At 44.5% G+C, this 21,497-nt stretch overlaps 1 protein-coding gene across 1 annotated transcript in view; it reads left to right on the top strand.

Moving 5' to 3' along the window:
* Window positions 1–21,497, top strand: part of OTUD7A (OTU deubiquitinase 7A) — a 382,314-nt gene that overhangs the window by 280,406 nt on the left and 80,411 nt on the right. The window contains exons 5-6 of the mRNA XM_073882548.1: window positions 2,491–2,673; window positions 8,281–8,499. Coding sequence (XP_073738649.1) covers window positions 2,491–2,673; window positions 8,281–8,499 — 402 coding nt within the window. The remainder of the gene's footprint in view (window positions 1–2,490; window positions 2,674–8,280; window positions 8,500–21,497) is intronic.

Raw genomic sequence — 21,497 nt, 5'->3', positions numbered from 1 at the left:
GAGCATTTGGGAGCTAGGCTTTTGTGGACAGTGCCGCCGCCCCTCCTCCTTCCATTTTCATTCTCACTTAACATTGATTGAATCTCTGTGACGAGGTACAGCACAATTAGAACCAGGATGCTCACCGGCTAAGAATACAGGGCAGATGCATAGTTAAGTGAGCATGAATATGAGGCAGCAATAGGAGAATGCAGAGGAGGCCTGAGCAAGCCAGAAGATAAGCAGTGAGAAGTCACTGAGGAGAAAAGCAGAATGCACGGTCCTTCACCGATGGTGGGACATCTGCCTCGTCAGTGCGGTCCAAGTTGATCCTCTAACAGTTGCATGTAGTGGGAACACACCCTCGTCCTGCAGGATGAGGCTGCAGCCTAGCCTACTGGAGCTACACATAATTTGAGGCCTGCTCTCCCACTTGGGCCCAAATGCCTTATAGTGGGAACCGGGGATGGGGGGCTCTGGGAAGGGTAGGGAACAGGCAGAAGCAGCAGGAGAGACTCCTTCCACTGGGCAGAAGCAGCACAGTAGGGCGGGAGTGGGCTGGCTCCCCATAACAGTGCCCTGACAGCTGGATTAGGGTCCACGGCCCTGCCAGGACCAGATTTTGTGTGCAGGGCAGCCCTGCATGGTAGATGCAGCTCAGCAGGGAAAAAAACAGATTGGAGGGCCCACATGCAAACACCATGATGTATCAAATGAGGAACTGCGAGTAAATGCTGTAATCAGACTACCCGTCGCTTTGTGAAATGGCAGAATATTGCCCGTGTCCTGTTGGGGCCTGGGGAGGATGACACCCCTGGCTGCATCTGGAGCTCCTCAGGGGCTCCACATGGGCTGCTTCCCTGCTCTCCCATCCCTCTCCACAACCAGAATTCGTCATGCTGATGTTACTGCTAATACACACATCCATGCTGGAATGTCTGCATTTTGTGATAGGAACTGGCATCAGGAATGCTTCTCCTCCACCTCTCCTCTCCTTCACCTTCCTCCTCCGTGCAGGTTTGACCCTCCCATGGTCACTTGCCCCCCACCAGCCACGCCTTAGAGCAGGGTGCCCACTCAGGTCATCACCCCTGCTAAGGCATAAATTTCCCTGAAGGTAGGGTCTTATCTTTGTCTTCTTGGAACATTAATGCTCCTTTGATAGTCACTACAATTAGACTTGGAAAATGCCAGGTTTTGATCAGGTAGGTAGGATGTGTACACTGTGATTGTTAGTCTCGTGTAAGAGCGAGAGTGTGCTCTGACATTTCTGCTTCGGTTTCCTTTCCCAAAACCAGCCCTGTCATGGCCAGCACCCAGCCCCGTGGCCACGACCACCACCCTCCACTTCTGCTACTAATGATAATCAGCTGCATTACACCAATACCCCCTGTTTATTATCACTTACAAAAACACCAGCTCCTGCTATTTTTTTTCTGCTGTGTGACCCAGATAGATTAATTTGCTTTTCTTACCCACTGAGATGGTGCAAAGATGCAACTATTGCATCTTTGTTAGCTGACTATGGAGGAAAAAAAAAAACGTGATTAAATTACCAGTGGCCATACTGATGATTGATAGTATCAAGTCTGCACTAGAAGTGGAAGGGGAAAAAAAAAAGGATGTCCTGATACTATTTTATATGCTCAAAGCCTCATGATATTGTATATACGACATAATTCGGCATATAATTAGGTCAATACGGTTAATACTTGCACTTCGAAGTTAACCAGGAAAGGATAAGATTTTATTTGCTCTTTAAAATGAAAGCTAGGCTTTTAATTCTTTGTCTTTAAAAAGCTCATGATGCCTCATGAATCGGATGCAGTGTGCAATGCCTCTGTGGGTCCATCAGAAGGCCATTGACTCAGACTCAGAATTAGAGCCCCACAGAGCTCCAGCCCCCACAACAGCTCCCCCAGGGTTGCAAAGAGTCCTCTTCAACACCTGGCACCCATCTCCGTGCCCAGGGACCCTGCTTAGAGCTGTCCCAGGCCAGGACCCCAGTCCCGGCTCGCATCTCCCCCAGTTCAAGGTCAGAGATCTGAAGTCTGCCTCCCACTGAGGCTTTACACGGAGAATACGTCCCAAGCTTCTGCTTTTCCCATATTAAGCTTAAAAAGAGAAGTAAAACTGGAAGCAAAAGCCTAAAGAAAATTTGGGGAGTCTTTTTATTGATTTTTAAAATTTAGTTTATGTTTTGCTTCTCTGAGGGTAAGCTCTACAACTTAATTTTTCAAAGGGGTGGAGGAAGGCATGATAATTAGGAATGTCATGTTTTGACATGTGTGTGCATGAATCTAAAGGCAATGAGTAAATACAGTCACGTATTTCAGATGGACATCAGTCGCAGGTGTGAACTTCTACTTACACATCAGGCCACTTGACCCCCTGAATAAAACGAGCATTGCTGGTGGAAAGTTCATTCGTCAACGTGCTGATGAGGAACCCTTCTTGCACAGTTTTTTTTCCTACAGTGAGATCCTTAATATTGTCATTTCTTGGCCATAGGCAAAAACTGGGACCTGACTGCCGCTCTGAGTGACTATGAGCAGCTCCGACAAGTGCACACAGCCAACCTGCCGCATGTGTTCAACGAGGGCAGGTGCCCCAAGCAGCCAGAGCGAGAGCCGCCCCAAACCAGCCACAAGGTGGAGCGGCCCTGCCTGCAGAGACAGGACGACATTGCCCAAGGTACCTGGTGAGGGGCTGAGGCCAGGAACAGCTTCCCCAGAGTGCCATGGCTTGCATGGGGTAGCGTAGCGGGGGTGGGGGGGTGGAGGGCGCAAAGAACCGCAAAGTCATCCCTCTCCTGAGCTGTGGGACACATCAGGCTCTCCACGCACATCAAGCTGAAACGTGCACTGCAGCTTCCGTTTCCGGCTCCTCCCTCTGCCTCGGAAAAGCAAGAGGAGGAGTCCAGTTCCCCAGGACCCCACGTGATTAAAAGCCAGCCCTCCTCCTGGAGCCCTGGTCTCTCCAAGCCAAACACCTCTAGTCCCTTCCCTTTTTTCCCACCTGGTCTCCAGATCTGTTCATCATCAGTTCATTGCCCCGCAGGCTCCATTTTCTCTCTTCTTTTTCTTAATTACAGAAGTCAGATGTGTTTATCGTGATGAAAGAAACAGTACAAAGATATATAAAGAGAACTTCAGAGTTTTCTTCTCACCCATCTCAGATCTCACTGATGTAATAAGCAACAATTACATCCTCATCTGTCTCCTCCTTGCTTTCCCTGGGCTCGTTCAAAATGCATCAGGGTCAAATGCACATAATGCTTCTCAGATCACTTGTTTCACTGAACATTAAATCACGAGTAGAGGCTCAATATTTTATTCCACAGCCTACAATGATTTTTAAACCACTCCTGTATTAATGGTTATTCTGGTTTTTCTTGGGATTTTTTGTTTTGCTTGTTTTCGATACTACTAGCAATGCTAAAATAAACAACGGTATGCCTGTGATCTTAGATACTAGTGCTTTTGTTTCTATAGGTTAGTGTTCCCAAAGTGGATTTGCTGTGCCAGTACCTGTGTATCTTTAATTCAATAACTGCAGGACTTTTTCCCAGACGCATTTCTGCTTGCAGTGTGTGAAATGAGGTATCTCCCTCCACTCTTGCCAACACTGAACGTTTTTGTAATGGCTTTACATTGCTTTTCTACTGTGAAGGGTGGAAAAGGGTGTCTTGTTTTAACTTTCATCTCGTCATTTGTTTGTTAGCCAGTTGGATTTCCCCTTCTGCAACACGCCTGTTCCCATACTTTGCCCATTTTTCTGTTGATTTGTTTTCAGTTTTCTGATCAACATGTAGCATCCTCTGTGATTAAGACTAAGAACATATATTTTTATATATGTGTATGTCTTTCCCGGTATATCATTGCTTTATGACTTTGTTTACAGAATATTTTGCCACACAAAATGTTTATATTACTATGCATTCATGGCTGATAGGTGTCCTCTTTTGCTTCAGAAGGTCTCCTGGAATAGTTACTGAAATATGTTCCTATATTCTTTTAAAATTTTGTTCTTAGGTCTTTTGATTGATTTGAAATTTTTATAAGTAATAAGGAAGAATCTGGTCTTGCTTTCTTCTGGATCAAGAGTGAGTTACTCTAGCACATTTATTGAATAAAACATTCCTCACCCACTGAACTAAAATGCCAACGTTGCCATATATTAAATTCCCAAATATATTTGGATCTGTTTACAGACTCTGTCAATCCGTGCGGTCACCCATCCTGTTAGCTTAACTCTGGTAGTTCATATGCTGTACTTTCTGTTAAGGCAACTCCTTTCGCTGATAGTCTTTTCCAAAAATTTTTCACTATTTTTGGACGTTTTATTCTGCCATATAAACCTTAAGCTTGGAATTCTGGTTGGAATTGGATTGAATTTTTATTTTAAGAATAATTGGCATAATGTAATATTGTTTTCCCACTCAAGAACATTAAATATGCCTCTCCATTTAGTCAGATTCTAAGATTTTAGACATAGAGAAAAGTGACTTACTTTTTCCATATTTATATTTTATGCAGTAATTCACAGAAATTCTCTTATAATATTAATCATTTTTTTCGAAGAGAATATCTTGGGTTTTCTAAATATGTATGTGTATATGGCTGCCCCTGCTGTTTTTGACTGGCAGCAAACCAACCAACCCATTATTTTATCCTCCCATTGAGGAGGCTAGAAGGACCCTCCTCTCTGCTTCCAGAGAGGTTGATGGATTCAGAGTCTAATAAATGTAACTGAAAAAATAAGTCTGTCACATAATTCCATTAATTGAGTTTTTTAGTTTCTGAATTAGATATATGTATCCTTTAACTGAGTACTTGAAATCATAGTGCATGCACTAACAAGGAAAATGAATGTCTCCATATTATAAATTAGGGGTCAGCAAGCAATGGCCCATGAGCCAACTCTGGCTACTGTCTGTTTTTTAAATAAAGTTTTTATTGAAACACCCTCATGCCCATTCATTTATGCATTGGCTAAGGCTTTGGCTTACAAAGCCTAAAGTACTTATATCTGTCCCTTTCAGAAAAGGTTTGTGCACCTGTTTTTAAAATACCTAGGATTTGTTTTAATCAGATAGGATAAGATAGGCAAACATGGAAAAGAATATCATGAAGGAAGCTGTTAGACTCACAGTTCCCTAAAAGCAGGTGGCATGGCACACTATGCAGGACAACATGAGGAAGCACCAAGGTTGGTCAGGAGGCAGAAGGGACGGAGAGGAAAAATACGGGCATGAGCTTTTATTTTGATTTCCTTGGAAAAGGCAAGGCAGGGTAAACAGATTTAGGATTGGCAAGATTGAATAATTTCAGCAGGCTCTCTGGGGTTTAGGAGCTATCCCTGGTTGTCTTGTACCTTGCCCTGGGGTGCAGAGACATACTGCTTGCTGGAGTGTAAGAACCAGATAGAAGAGGTGGTTCAGAGTATGGGCTCTGGATTGGTTGGTTTGCATAAGAAAGGCAGGCTCCTTTCCTAGGAGTCATTTGCTCTCAGAATTAGCTATTCCTAGTAAGAAGAGCCTCTGCCCAGTCAGGGATGCCCCAGATGCCAGAGCGTCAAGAATACAGAAAATAAGAAAATATAGGTAAAACACCTCCCCTGGCCTGAATCAATGATCAGTTTGAGTTGGTTTTGTCAATAGTTGCAGAATTCTGTGCGTTCTCTCACTGTGTTTTTGTTTAATATCTGTATTTCTCTGGGGCATAACTCTGAACATGGTCGTTCCTGTAAAAACAATTCATTTATACCTCTAAAAGAAGGATCACTGAGTTCATGTTTAAAAAATCAATGTGTGTGTGTATCTGTGTGTGATTACATATGTGCATTCATGGAGGTGGTGGTGGAGAAGACTTTTTCTTTTTTTTTAAGATTTATTTATTTATTTTAGAGAGAGAGTGAACAGAGGGAGGGGCAGAGGGAGAGGGAGAGAAAGAATCCTCAAGCAGGCTCCCCTCTGACTGAGGAGCCCAACGAGGGGCTCAATACCAGGACCCTGGGATCATGACCTGAGCCAAAACCAAGAGTCAGACGCTCACTGACTGAGTCACCCAGGCACCCCCCAAAAGCCTTTTTCATTCAGACTCCAAATATTTAATAATTGGAACTGCTTAATAGCATCATATTATACTATGAATCACCATGTTCCTAAGGTCCTAATAGCATCTCATCAATTGACAAAGAGGTACTGAGTGATAAGCCATGAAGGAGTATGGATGACCCCTCCCATAAGATTCCCACTGTTGAGAGCAGCATCGTGAGTCTGCCCAGTGGATTGTGGGGTCACGTAGCACCTCAGGTGTTAAAGAATGTCTGATGTCCGTCTCCATTGGGTCCCAAAAGGTGAGGCATTTCCTACTTTCCCAGATATAGAAACAGTAGTCTGCAGCAAGAGGTAAGACATCAGCACGGCTTGTGAGACCTGGAGAACATGGCAGAAGGACTTAGAGTTTCCTCTGCTCCTGCTCTCAGAATGTGGACCAAGTGCAGGAAGCAACGGGGCCATCCCCAGTGGTAGACAAACCAGGCCCTACGTGCTCCATGTCTCTTCTTTCTCATGGCCGTGTGGTTTAACTTCTCTTTGCCTTTCCTCAAAATACAAAATAACTAGTCATCATGGTCTCAGAATCCAACTGAAGATGAATCAAAACTACTCATTTTAAAAATACTCTGTCTGCAGGACTCAACCACTCAGTTTAATGCCCAGATACTTGAGGCTTCTGAGAAAGGACTTTAAATTTAAAACCAACTTACCCCAGGATTAAAAGCCTCTTGTTTTTAGTCTGCTGTAGCAAAATGACTTTAATGACATTTTTGTTCACTGCTCTTGCACGTGGGGAAGTAAGAAGCTCCCGTTCTGGATGAAGGCACAGGCGTGGGTTTAATGACATTTCTGTCCACTGCTCTTGCACGTGAGGAAGTAAGGAGATCTCCTTCCAGATAAGGCACGAGCGTGGGTTTTCTGTGAGCTCAGGTGGGCAGAGACATGCTTCAGAGTGGCATCAGCTTACACGCAGAGCCTGATCAATGAGCAGGCTAATCTGAAATGAAGTGGCAGTCCTCATGACCTAAGTGGATACATTTACGAATTTGCCACAGGGCTTAGACAACACTCTTTCAAACACTAGTTTGAATTTTGTTTCCCTGAGCAAATTGAAAGAGAACTTCTGCCTTGCTAGAAGAATTCTCCATTATTACAAATATTGACTGCAAAAAGAAAGTGTCCCCCTAACACCGTGTATTTAAGACTTCTTCTATTATGGTAATAAATGTTAGCTATTAAGAGCAGGGCTTAAAAAACCAAGTATGCTTTCAGAGCCAAGAGAACAAAGACATCCGCTTTTTTGCTGTGGCGTTGAGATCACATGATTTTCTTCACGGAGCAACATCAGGTGCATCAGAGGAATTCTGCACTAAACTTCTCACCCTTTGGCTGGAAACTCTAGGCAGAATAAAACCAGAGTAGACAGGCACTTTCTGAGGGCTGTGTCAATGGCAAACTGAGAAGAGAAACAGGGGCTCCTGGGGGGCTCAGTTGGTTAAGCATCTGCCTTCAGCTCAGGTCATGATCCCAGTGTCCTGGGATCGAGCCCCGCATGGGCTACCTGCTCAGCGGGGAGCCTGCTTCTCCTTCTGCTCCCCTCTGCTCGTGCACTCTCTCTCTCTGAAATAAATAAAATCTTTAAATAAAAAGAGAGAGAGAAGCAAATGTGATGGCTTCGTATGTTTGTATTTGGGGCATCATCGTCACGTGAGATATGTTTATCAGAATACCTTTAGGAAAGTAACCTCTCTTACAACCCAAGCCATGTGGGGAAAGCCTGAACCAATTGCTTCTTGCTTTAAGTATATGCATATGTAAAACAAAGGAGTCTGTCTCGTGGTGTTCAGCTGAGCCCAGGGCAGCTCTGCTGAACTGAGTTAGATGTAACTTAAGACCCAAAAAAGCAAGACTGGTGATCTTTCATGATGCTGCTGTGTACTTGTGTGGTAGACTTGCAGCTCACCTCTTTCTGAATGGTTTCACGACTCAGAGTGAGTAAAGTGCCATATCCCAGGTGGTGGTAATGTTAGCTCAGCCGCAGGGAGGCCTGCAATGTTGGAGGAAGAGTGGCAGGCGTGCGGGCGAGTGTATGTGTGCGCCTGAAGGTGTGTGTGTGCGTGCGGACACGTGTGGGAGCATATTTGTGCATGCACGTGTGTGTGCGCATGCATGCTCGCACAGCCACACGCCCACCCCACTCAGTTCCTGTGGTTGTCCTCTCCCCCTCCACCCCCCAGCAGAAAAGCGACTCTCCCGGGGGATTTCCCACGCCAGCTCGGCAATCGTCTCCCTGGCCCGGTCCCACGTGGCGAGTGAGTGCAACAATGAGCAGTTCCCCCTGGAGATGCCCATCTACACATTCCAGCTGCCAGATCTGAGCGTGTACAGCGAAGACTTCAGGAGCTTCATCGAACGGGACTTGATTGAGCAGGCGACCATGGTGGCTTTGGAGCAGGCAGGTGAGTGGCTGGCCCCCGGCAGGCCCATGTTGCCTGGGCTCAGGGAGCAAGTGAGGTTGGCCTGACTTAGATTAGGGAGCAAGGGAGAGGCATGTTGTCTGACTCAAGTGTTTTCAATTCAGACTCTAGGTACTTGAAGCAGACCCCCTGCTCAGCAGACAAGCTTTGCTCCAGCCCAGAGCGGGCCAGTAGGGATGGATGACTGTGTGGTGCTGAGAACTCTTGAGTTTTCCCTTTGTTCCCAGACCCGACCTGCCTAGGCCGGCCCCCTCTATAGAGGACTCTGTGGTTTTGCCTTACTTTTCTCCTGTTTCCATCTAACTCTCCCGTGGGTGTCGAATGAAAGGCAAGACCATGGGCTTTGAGAAAAATAGGAGACTGTCACTTCCTGTGGACATAAGCAAGTTAGTAACCTTCCCGAGCTTCTGCTTTCCTGCAAAGATGGGAAGACAGGTGGCGGCCCGGTGAAACTATTTGAGTATGAAGTGGCACCTGCCTTGTGTGGCTCTCATCTCCTGCCCTCCCAGCCTTCCCAGCCTCCAGGTTGAAGAGACACAAACCCTGACTTCACTCTCCCCGTTTTTCTTGGCGTGTCTTCTGACATCCCAATGAGGAAGAGATTGGGGAGCAAGCCAGACTTGTCTTCTTTGGAGTTCCTCAGGACAAAATAATTAGTTCAAAACAAATGTCTAAAGCAGATGTAGGTTCTTCCTGAGACAGAGCAAATATCCTATCTTACTCATAACCGTTTTCATTATATATCTTTGCAAAATCACATGTTCAGGGGCTTCTTGGACATGCATCCAGAAGACTTCTATGCCCTTCAAAGGCCTGGCACCTGGGGGTGCTCCCGTGTGGCACCTCCCAGGGGAACAGGAAGGGGAGCCTCTGACTGAGCATGGTGAAGAGAGGGTGTGTTCAGGCCTTCAGTCAACTAGTTCTGCTCTGTCAGGGAATCAGGCTTATCTCAGCTCTTCACCAAGACACAGTTGAAAATGCCCAAGCCTTTGGAATGTTGCAGAAGACTGAAGAGAAGGATCTGTAGTTGGTACGATCTTAACATTGGCAGAAGGACCAGTCATTTCCTACCAATTCTGGTGGCAAAGAGGCAAACAATGAGAGTAGCTGATGGAGAAAGCTACTTATAGAAGGTGTGCCTTCTAGGAGAAAAGATTCTGAAAAAATAAATATTCTAACCACCTTCTTCCTCCACCATCCAGGCTCTGACCAGTGCCTCTCACCAGCAGAAGGGCAGAGAGCAGAGAGCCCATTACTTGGGTCCGTACAGGTTGCCTTGTGGGTGCACAGTAGAGAGAGCACAGATCTTCAGGGCAAATGGGAAGCATCCAGAAAGTTGACACTTGGGTGTTTTCACCAGATCCAAGCTTCCGTGTATACTTGGCTTCCTCCCATTTCTTGTAGAACAATCCAGGAAACATCTTCATCCACCTACTCCAAGAAGGAAAGCACAGAATTCACATAGACAAAGGAAGGGATGGTGGTTAGTGGGGCCTTATTTGTGCTGGGCATCCTGGTGACTGGTCTCAGCCACAGGACTCAGGGGAGCCTCACCCATGGCATGCTTGGTTTGAGAACAGGGTCCGCACTCCCAGTAACTCATTGAATGTGATGTTGTGACTGCAGATGACTTGTTTCCTCAGCTGCTACAAAGCTGTCAAAAGCAGCCCAAATACTGACACCCACAGCCCTGCTCTGTCTTATCTCACGGTCACTGACTAATCAACAGTCACAAAACAATTCACCTGGATTAGCAATAATCCTAAACCACTCGCTATGGTGGCTGGCTCTTTTAAAGATGCTTCTATGTGAATAATTCAGATATGAATGATAATAATGTGAATAATTCAGATACGAATACGAGATTTTAAACAAAGGGTTCACTCTTCACACAGAAGCGGGAATTGGTATAGGTTAAGAAAGAAAAAAGCATTTCATGAGCTAATTTCTCTCGACTGCTACCCGGCTGGGACTTTATAACCTTAGGTCCTGACAATGGCTGGTAGCGCCAGGAATGGTGGCTGCTTCCTTTGAAGGTGGGGTCCTGGTAAAGGGCGCACGCACCCCTCTGGTACCGTGAGAGCTCCCTCCTTCGACCCTGCCATGTTTAGCAAAATCCTTTACTTCTTTGTAATGTCTTTTCTGTTATTTCTTCCATACGTTACATACTCATTTTTATCACTTACATCTTACCTTCTGGATTCGTATTTTAAAAGGGTACTATTGTACTCCAACCATCCTGCCTTGGAAAGCACCTTTTAAGAACCCAAACTTACCGAGCGAAGACGCTAAATTCAACACTGTTTCTGTCACATGCCAAGAGGATGGAGAGAACGGGCAGCAGGGATCCCCACCCAGCACTGGGAAGGCACCCCATCCATGCTGCAGAAAGCCTTGGGGAGGCTGGTTGGCTGCCCACCCCCACCCCCCCACCCTCCGCTTTGGGAAAATGCCCCTGGAGCAGCGAGAGCCTGAACATCAGGGCTCTGCCTAGCACAGGGAAATGAGGAACTGAAAAACAATGTAGGCATAAAGAATAAATGTGTTCATTTCCTTAGCATAGAATTGACCCCAGCCTGCCATCCATATGAATTCTCTTTTGACTTCTTTCTTCACCTTCCAAGCAGGGGTGTAGACTAGATCATCCTTCAGGCCCATTCTGTGCCCAAATTCTGGTGAGGACCCTGGCTCATGTCAGGTGAGCCCCAGATGGTCCCCCACCCCATCTGGGTGATGAGTATGGCCCACTAGGAGGCAGACTTATTCTCTCCCACCCAGGCTGTGCTCCTGTTGTTCAGGCACCACTGTTAATGTCCATGGGGAAGATGGAGCTCTACCATGAGACAGTGATTTGAGAAAGCTGCTCAGTATTGCCAGGTATAAAGTGCAAATTCCTCCTTGTAATTTAATGCTCAGGACAGTTGTGGGTAAGCTGTTGATGTACATGTGTTGCACATATACTATATACATGGGAGACAGAGATAGATGTCCAAAAATTCCACTTGCTCAAGGCATAATTCTAGCTGTCTTGGGAAGGAAATACCATCTCTGTCACAGCGTCTCGGGGTGGGGGTGCTTTCCCTGCCCTTGGGACTCTACAGGAACCGGAGTTTGTGTGGTCCAGAAAATTGGGAATAAATTAACCTTCATTCAGTTTTGCCCCTGGTCCACCACAGGGGCTTGGCTCTACTCTCTCAGTGCCTGGTAAGGCATGGGGCAGCCCATCTATTTGAGGGGCCTCTGTATTGAGTGGGGTGCCAGTCCTCACCTCCCACAGAACCCACAGTGCCATTCTCCCAGGCCTTAAATCCCTGCAGGGTACAACCTACTCCCTCCCACCCCATGACAGTCTTACAAGCAACAAAAGGACACGTCTTCAGTACATATAAGCACTGACCTGAGAGAGGAAGGAAAAATGCCTTTCATTCTTTAATGATTACCTGCCATGGAAAATACAAGAAACCATAAATTTCTCCATCAGGTTATGTTGCTTCACTTATCTGTAAGAAGACTCCAAGATCATGGGTCTCTAGGCCTGAGGAGTAAGCACTGGTACCTTGTCCAGAAGCCCACCACTGTGGGCAAGATGGTGTGTGATGCTTCAGCAAGTCTGTGAACCCAAAGGGCAGAGGCATGTCTGTGTAATATAGTAGTTACTGCATACCTGAGAAATTGAAATACAGATGTCAAAAAATATTTAGGAACCCCCTTGACTTGTGGTGTTGAGTCTTGGCTCCATGGAAGGATAGTCAGATTGAAGCAGATCTGCCAGGGAAGTGGCGGGATGTGCAGATGTTCCAAAGGCTTCCGAGTCAGCCCAACATGGCCAAGTCCCAGGTCAGGTGGGAGAACTTGGCCACGTTACTTGGCCTTCTTGAGCCTCACTTTTTTACATTTTGAGTCAGAGATATGTGAGAGCTGTCAAACCGAGACCAGTTCACCCAACACAACCCTGTGCTCCCATGAAACAGCCCATTGCAGGTGCTGGAGCCATGACTCTAAACCACACAGGTGAAATTCCTGCACTTGCAGAGACTAAATTCTAGTAGGGAAGAAAGACGATAAAAGGGAGACCATATACGTGAAGTGAGGCGGTGAGGACCGTTGTGGAAGGGGTAAGAAGCAAGGTAGGGAGGTACGAGGAGAAGGGAGGGAGACTAAGGCAGGCTCTCTGGAGGGCAGGGAGGAGGGAGGGATGGAGACATCTGGCTCTGGTGTTCCCAGCAGGAGGGGCTTGGCCTCAAAGGCTTGCACACTATGTAAGGAAGGCCAGGCATGGGAGCAGATGGAACAGGGGTTGGAGGAATTGGAAAGGAAGGCAAGAGAATGGTAGCCAGGGGCCCAGGGAACCATTGTAAGCCCTGGGGACTAACTGTAGGTCGGAGGTGCAGTCCCACGAGGATTTGAACAGGGGAGTGACATGTTTAGATTCACATTTGATGCGTTCTGGTGCTCTGTTGAGAATGGAGTCTAAGGGGGCAAGAGAAGAAGCAGGAAGAGCAAGGAGGAGGTAGCTGCTTTAGTTCAGGGGAGGAGGGGTAGCCAGCGCCCTGGGGGTAGCAGTGGAAGTCACGAGAAGAAGCTAGATACTGAAGCAGGATCTGCTTTGAAGGTGGACCCATGGGACTTGCTGATGTACTGGATGCGGGCCATGGCAGAAAGAGCTGAGTCAAGCATGACCCCAAGAATGTTGCCCTTCCTTAGCATGCGGGTAGATGACAGTGCCATGGGGAGATGCAGACCCCTGGGGGAGGGGCAGATTTGGGGACGATGGACGGGCCAGGAGGGGCAGACTAGGTCAGAGATCCTGGTGAGACTTGTGACATCGCTGTCCAGTTGAACATGAGAGTCTGGAGGTCAGGAGAGGCCTGGGTTAAGGATATAGATGTGGGAGTTAGCAGTGTGAGAAGAAATCCCTGGGGAGGAGGTGAGCTTTCATAGCAAGCTCCCACCATAGCCCCAACACAGTTCCACTCTGTCTTGAATACTGGGTGGATGAAGGGGTCTGGAGCCGGACAGAAACGCTAGGGAGACAGACCCAGAGAAAAACATTGCAGTCCCGTGGGAGGGACTTGCAGAAGCACAGGCAAGACCCAGAGAAGGGGAATCAGTGACCGTGGGGGGGGGGGTCTCTCCATAAGGGCAGTAATATTAAAAAGTATCACAGGGTCACATTCAGGGCAAGATGTGCTCGCCTTGCTCCTGGAGACTTGTCACGTTTTATTTTCTTCGTGGGTGATGAGCAAAATGACATCTTATTTTAAACTGTGTGGTAACCATCTGTTACAAAGCTCGAGTTAATTGGTCCCATTATTGTGCATGAATCAGGAACATTGCTTGGAAAAGGCAGAATGAGTGACTAATCGCTCCTCACCCATAATACCACCAGCCTCCCTCGACAGAGTTCACCTGCCATTTTCTTCTCTGCAGGCACTCAAGTTTTGTGGGCTTTTTTCCATTCACAGTGCCAGTTCCCACGTTTATGTGTCTGTCTTCTGTTCTTAAGTGCAGTTATTGTGTGAGGAGATTGAATGACCGCTCTGTCAAAGCTAGAAATAGGAACTTTGTACCATGTTCCCAATCAGACTACTTGTGTGAAGAACACCTTAATCGTGGGCATCCCAACCTGGGTCTGGCTGGAGATGTTAGAATAGCAGCGAGCCATTTTTGGCTCTCCAGAGGCTGGAAAGCACTGGCATTTATCATAGCTGGGTCGTCTTCCCAGGGTGGTCACATCCGACTGACAGTCCTAGGAATGTTCTCAACTGCGTAAGAGTCTTGACTTCCGGAAGCCAACTGAAATCAAGCCACTAAGCCATGGCTTCCATCCCCCTAGCCAGATACTAAATTTTGTCATGACTCAGTTACCTTCCAAGTGTGACTAACTATGTGGGCTACAGTGAGATTTAGAAAGTGATACATTCTCCAGAAGAAATTTGAATGAAGGGAAGATGCCCCATTTAAGATGGCATTAATTCTCGGGCCCAGAAAGATTACTTCTAGGGATACGCCATTCCTTCTAGATGAAAGATAACTTCAAGATGTGCAAGATTTCTTCCAGAGGGAAGATAACTTCTGGCTGTGCTGGTGAATTTACACCCCTGAGGCTCCTCTCCTGGGGTCAGGGTCCTGGAATGCCCCCACCACGAGGTGGAGAGCAGCCCTCCTCCCCCAGGAGAGCAAAGCTGCTTGGGATCTGACATGAGCCAGATCCTGCTCATCCAGTATGCCTTCATGGTGTGCCCCATTTGAGGTAGATGAGCAGTTCATGGGCTGAATCACTATTTGTTTTAAGTTCTTGAGGATAATGAGATATCTAAGACACATGCTGGCTTCCAAAGCATCCTCTGCCTGGCCTAGGAGCAACATCAGTGACCAATCCTATGACATATTTTCTAGCAAGTGAACATGGTGGCATGTAGGAAGGTAAGAATGAGAATCTGGGCAAGAACATTATCTAAATTGTATAAGATGAGCACCTTTTCAGGTAGCATTCCCACCCCCTGAAACATCAGGTGCTTTCCCTATTTTATATAAAGCCTCAGGTTGCTGAGAATGTTGGAAAGCTTTTAATAATTGGGGGGAGATTGTGCTCTTTACATTGGATTCATGAAGTGAACAGGAAAAAAAAAATGGAAGAAATCTATCTTCTAGAGGTTCTGGAGGATGAGAATGGAATTCTACCAAAGGCTTCTAAAAGCTACAGAGTCTGTCCCCCCCACCTCTGGGCAGGGCGCCTCACCTGGCCTGCTGTGACAGGCTCAGGATTTGCATATAAATCAATGTCACTGTCTCCCGCAGGATCAGAAGGTCATGCTTTCTCTAGGTCATTCTGCTCCTTTTCCTCCCAGCACAGGGGAGCCTGGGGCTGCCGGGAGCCCACCTTTGCAGCTGAGTAACTAAGGTTCCAGCTTGCTTGATAGTTCTTGTTAGGGGAAGCTCTTGGCAAACAGAGAAGGCTGTAGAGACCTAGGTGCTTCCTACATGGCCCTCTTTATAACATGCCAGGTTCCTTCTTCAAGACCAACAAGAGGATCTCTCTCCTCTGTTCTCCCTCTCCCCTTCTCTGCCTTGCTCGCTCCTCCCCTCTCTTCCTTTCTTCTCTCTCCTGTCTCTGACTTCCTGCCTCTCTGACCACCATATCCTTTCTTAAGGTCGTCATCTGATTAGGTCGGGCTCACCAGAATACTCTTCCTTTCAGGTCAATTGAAAAGTCAACTAATTAAAACCCCTTACATTGCCAGGAAATGTAACCTAATCATGGGGGTGGCATCCCACCCACACTCAAGGGAAGGGGATCCCTCCCCAGGAGGTGGGTATCTTAGGGTCACCTTAGAAGTCTGCTTACTACAGATGCAATGTTGTTATTTGCATTTTGACAATTCCCCTATGCTTAAAGTTCCAGAATGGGAGCTTAAATCATGTAGAATATATTATGGTCAAAGGAATTTTCCCAACCTTCTCATGTGTCATTACCCGCTTCACTTGGATCAGTAGTATATCTGGGTTGAATCCCACTCTTGATGGTTTCAGATCCAAAACAACATGTTTCTGCATCTTCTGAGGAAACCAGGCCTTCTTACTGGGCTCTCCTGAAAGATATGGTCATCTAGAATGGGGTAGGGGTAAGCACTACGATACTGTGCTTTTGATAATAATAGCCATCATGTATTTGCGTAGTATCTATAGTATGCTAAGTACAGTATTGGTATTAATGACCTCCACATCTCCCATGAGCTGCTCATATGATTTCCACTTTACAGGTAAGGAAGGGGAGACTCAGAGAAGCACCTCCACTCACCTGTGGGCACCCAGCCTGTAAAATAGCAGAGCCATCAGAACCTGGCTCTGGGTGCCGCCCCACCCTGGCCTTTCCAGGACACCTCCTCAGCTCTGCTTACAACCTTGCAAACTGTAACCTTTTCCCTCAGGCTATTTTCTGCTGAAAAATTATTTTCCAGATAATTGCATGATTTCTTTCTTGCCTGCATTTTCAATGATTGTGAATGGAGCTTGAGTGTATTATGCTGAGTGAAATAAGTCAGTCAGAGAAAGACAAATACCATGTGATTTCACTCGTATGTGGAATTTAAGAATCAAAACAGATGAACATAGGGCAAGGGGAAAAAAATAGAAGGGAAGCAAACCATAAAAGACACTTAATGATAGAGAATAAATTGAGGGTTGATGGAGGGAGGTGAGCCGGGGATGGACTAAGTGGGTTATGGGTATTAAGGAGGGCACTTGTTGTGTTGAGCACTGGGTATTATATGTAAGCGATGAATCACTAAATTCTACTCCTGAAATTAATAGTACACTACATATTAACTAACTAGAATTGAAAGAAATTTGAAAAGAAAAAAAATAATAATTGCATGATTTCTTGATTTTCTTAAAAGAGCAAAGAAAAGAGAAAATCTCCAAGGGATTGCTCTCTGAGAGGCCAAATATGAAGTAAGCAGCAAAGTCACTCAGTCATATTGCTGATGGCATTGAGCAGAAACATCGGACAAGGAGGCCAAGTGAAGGAGGCCCCACAAATTACAACAGTCCCCAGTCTTTGCATCAAACCCTCCTCATTCTGACATGTGGTAACTGATCCTATAGTCTCATAATATGTAGTGATCAATAAAGCTCATGTGAGGGCGCCTGGGTGGCTCAGTTGGTTAAGCGACTCCCTTCGGCTCAGGTCATGATCCTGGAGTCCCGGGATGGAGTCCCGCATCGGGCTCCCTGCTCGGCGGGGAGCCTGCTTCTCCCTCTGACCCTCCCCCTTCTCATGCTCTCTCTCTCTCTCAAATAAATAAATAAAATCTTTAAAAAAAATAAAGCTCATGTGATACATCTAGTGAGCAGATCTCATACAATCAAAAAATATTATCACTATTGTATGGTCACTGTTTTCATTTTTATTTGTTTCTGAGGAAAAAGAAAGCACCAAAAGGGATTCCATTTGGTAATCCAGATATTAGAACTAAAAAGAAAGTGAGGAAAGTGTCAAAGGAATGGTTAGAAAATAGAACTTTCATGATTTAAAATTTTTATTTTTAAAATTGGTGGTGGCTAGATCTATGAGACACCAGTCTATCAATAACTCTGTGTAGAAATAGGAAAAATGTGATGTTGAAGTATTTCATTTTAGCGACAGTATGTATTACTGATTTTATGACTTAGTCTTATTTTTATAGACTTTATAGTGTTATGTTTATTGAAGCTGCCTCTTCAGTATTTCAGAAACACTCTTGCATTTCATGGGGAAAATAATGCGGAATGGAAATATTTGCAAACTGGGGCTTTCCAAGGGTCTTTCATCCAGCAAGCACCAGCTCTCAGGAATCTCACGCCCTGGACGTTTTCTTTTGCTTTCAAAATGTCTTCTCCGGTGCCAGTGGCTTTCAGCTCTCTCTCTCTTTTGATAGTCTCCAGAGCTAGGCTCAACACCCCTTCGTTTTTTTTTTTTTTTGACTCCTTATTGAAACATAACACGCATACGGAAAAGTGTGAAAACAGTTAAGTGCAGAACAGAACACATTCTAATGAGGACTCCTGTCAAGAAATTCAGATCGAGGAAATGGACTTCTAACAGCACAGATTTATTTCGCCTCTATGTGAACTTTATATAAATGGAATCATGAAAGGGTAAAGTTCTGGATTCTTTCACTTACTTACTATTAAGCCTGTGAGATTCATTCAATTTATTAAGAGTAATTATAGTTTATTCTATCACTATCTGGTATTACAGTATATGCATATACCTCAAATTATTTATCCATTATATTGTTAATGGACATTTGGTTTCTTAGGCCAGGCTGCCATAACAAAATACCAGAAACTAGGTGGCTTAAAAAACAGAAATTTATTTTCTCACAATTCTAGAATTCTCAGATCAAGCTGCCAGCCAATTCGGTTTTCAGTGAGGACTCTCTGGCTTGTAGACAGCTGCCTTCTGGCTGTGTCCTCATGTGACCTTTCCTCAGTACATATGTGCAGAGACAGAGAGAACAAGCTCTCTGGTGTCTCTTATAAGGACATTAATCCTTTCAGATCAGGGCCACAAATTTATGACTTCCTTTAACCTTCATTACTTCCTCAGAGGCCCCATCTCCAAATACTACTAGGGATTAGGGCTCTAACATACGAATTTTGGGGGAGATACAAACATTCATCCATAATATTTGTTGTCTCCAGTATCTTATTACAAACAGTACTACTGTGAACATTCTTACAGATTTTTTTGGTGAACACATGTATATATTTCCTCAGGTATGTACCTAGGAGTGGTATCGCTAGGTCATGGGATTTTACACGTTTAAGCTTTATAACAATTTTCAGTGGAAGTACCAATTTGCTCTTCTGTCTAGAGTTCTGGTTGCTCCATATTATTTGTCTTTTCATTTTAGTCATTGATGTTGGGTGATGGGTATTAAGGAGGGCACTTGTTGTGTTGAGCACTGGATATTATATGTAAGTGATGAATCACTAACTTCTACTCCTGAAATTAATAGTACACTACATATTAACTAACTAGAATTGAAAAAAATTTGAAAAGAAAAAATAATATATTATGGTCAAAGGAATTTTCCCAACCTTCTCATGTGTCATTAGCTGCTTCACTTGGATCAGTAGTATATCTGGGTTGAACCCCACTCTTGATGGTTTTAGATCCAAAACAGCATGGATGTCTACAGGATCTCTGATGATGCCTCCTTTCTCATTTCCAATGTTGATACCTAGTAATTTCCTTTTATTTTCATTAATAATGTTGCTAGAAACTTCTAAATTGTAGTAATTATTCAAAGAATCTATTTTGGCCTCTGCTGGCTTTTTTACTGTACATTTATTTCCTGTTTCTCTGTAATCTGTAACCTGTAATCTCTGCTCTTTATTTTTTTTTCTTTCATCTTCTTCCTTTGGGTTAGGTATGCTACTGTTTCTTCTGGCTTCATGAGATGGAAGCTTATGCCATTATGTTCTCTTTGGCAGTGTGATATATAATGCTACACATCTCTAAAGCCATAAGTGTTTCTCTATGCAGTGTTTTAGCTGAATATTACAATTTTTGATAGGTTATTCTTTATCATCCAATTTAAAACATTTTCTAATTTCTCTTGCAATCGATTTAGAAGTATATTGTTTAATGTTTAAGAAAAATGGAATTTTTTAGTGTTTTTTTTTCCAAACTTACTTCTTCTATATTCAAAGATTACACAATGAATGATTTCAGACATTTAAATTTTGTTGAGACTTGCTTTATGAACCAGCATATGATGAAGTTTGGAAAATATTCCCTATGAACTTGAAAAAAAATTGAATTCTGCCCTTCTCAGATATAGTGTTTTATATGTGTTAATTTTTTCAAAGATTTTTATTTCCTTATTTACTTTAGAGACAGAGAGAGTAAGAGAGAGAGCACGAGCAGGGGGAGGAGCAGAGGGAGAGGGACAAGCAGACTCCATGCTGAGCACAGAGCTCGACACTGGGCTCCATCCCAGGACCCCGAGATCATGACCTGAGCTGAAACCAACCGTTGGATGCTTAACCAACTGAGTCACCCAGGCGCCCCTTATATATGTTAATTATATCAACTTTGTTGATTTTTGTTGTTCAGATCTTCTCTATCTTTAACTGAGCTTTTGTTTACTGTTCTACCAGCTACCGAAAGAGGCGTATTAAAGGCTCCCCTGTGATCATGGGTTTCTCTGTGTCTCCTTCAATTCTATCAACTTTTGTTTTATATACACTGAAGCTATGGTATTAGGTACATACAGATTTAGACTCATTATTCCATGCTACTATGATACGGTTTTAGTTTTGTTTTAATGTGCAGGTCAGATAGCAAATAATTCTCTACTTCTGCTGGTCTGAAAATGCCATTATTTACCATTCATATCTGAGGGATATTCCTAGGCTTTGCCAGTCACATAAGGTCTCTATCACATATTTATTCTCTCTTCATCTCCACTACACATACTCCTCCCACCCTCCCTCCCTCTCTCTGTCACACACACACACACACACACACACACACACACACAAGACCTTTAAAATACGTAAAACTCATTCTTTGTTTTCAGGCCATACAAAAATAGACTACTGGCCAGATTTGACCAACAGGCCAAAGTTTACTGACTCCTGATCTATATTACTGTCTTCTACTTTGGATTTATTTACTGTTTCTTTCCTAACGTCTTGAGATGAATACTTAAGTCATTAATTCTTAACCTTTCTTCTTTTCTCTTATAAGCATTTAAGATTATTAATTTTCCTCTGGTTACTCTTTTAGCTACATTCCATGAGCTTTGAAATGTAGCATTTTTCTTACAGTAGAGTTCAAAAATATTCTTATTTTGATTTTGATTTATTCTTTGACCCATAAATTATTGGAGGTGTTTTTTGATTCCTAAATCTATGGAAAGTACATTACATATTTCTAGTTACTTTTTTTTATTATTATGTTATTTTAATCACCATACATAACATCATTAGATTTTGATGTACTGTTCCATGATTCATTGTTTGCGTATAACACCCAGTGCTCCATGCAGAACGTGCCCTCTTTAATACCCATCACCAGGCTAACCCATTCCCCTACCCGCCTCCTCTCAAGAACCCTCAGTTTGTTTCTCAGAGTCCATAGTCTCTCATGGTTCCTCTCCCACTCCGATTTCCCCCCTTCATTCTTCCCCTCCTGCTATCTTCTTCTTCTTCTTCTTTTTTTTTTTAACATGTAATGTATTATTTGTTTCAGAGGTACAGGTCTGTGATTAAACAGTCTTACACAATTCACAGCACTCACCATAGCACATACCCTCCCCAATGCCTATCACCCAGCCACCCCATCCCTCCTACCCCCCACCACTCCAGCAACCCTCAGTTTGTTTCCTGGGATTAAGAATGCCTCATATCAGTGAGATCATACGATATATGTCTTTCTCTGATTGACCTATTTCACTCAGCATAACACCCTCCAGTTCCATCTA

The sequence above is a fragment of the Callorhinus ursinus genome, unplaced genomic scaffold (assembly GCF_003265705.2).
Source record: "Callorhinus ursinus isolate GAN/ISIS: 27379988/994484 unplaced genomic scaffold, GSC_fseal_2.0 scaffold47, whole genome shotgun sequence".
NCBI lineage: Eukaryota > Metazoa > Chordata > Mammalia > Carnivora > Otariidae > Callorhinus > Callorhinus ursinus.
This window is presented reverse-complemented; position numbering and strand designations above follow the sequence as displayed.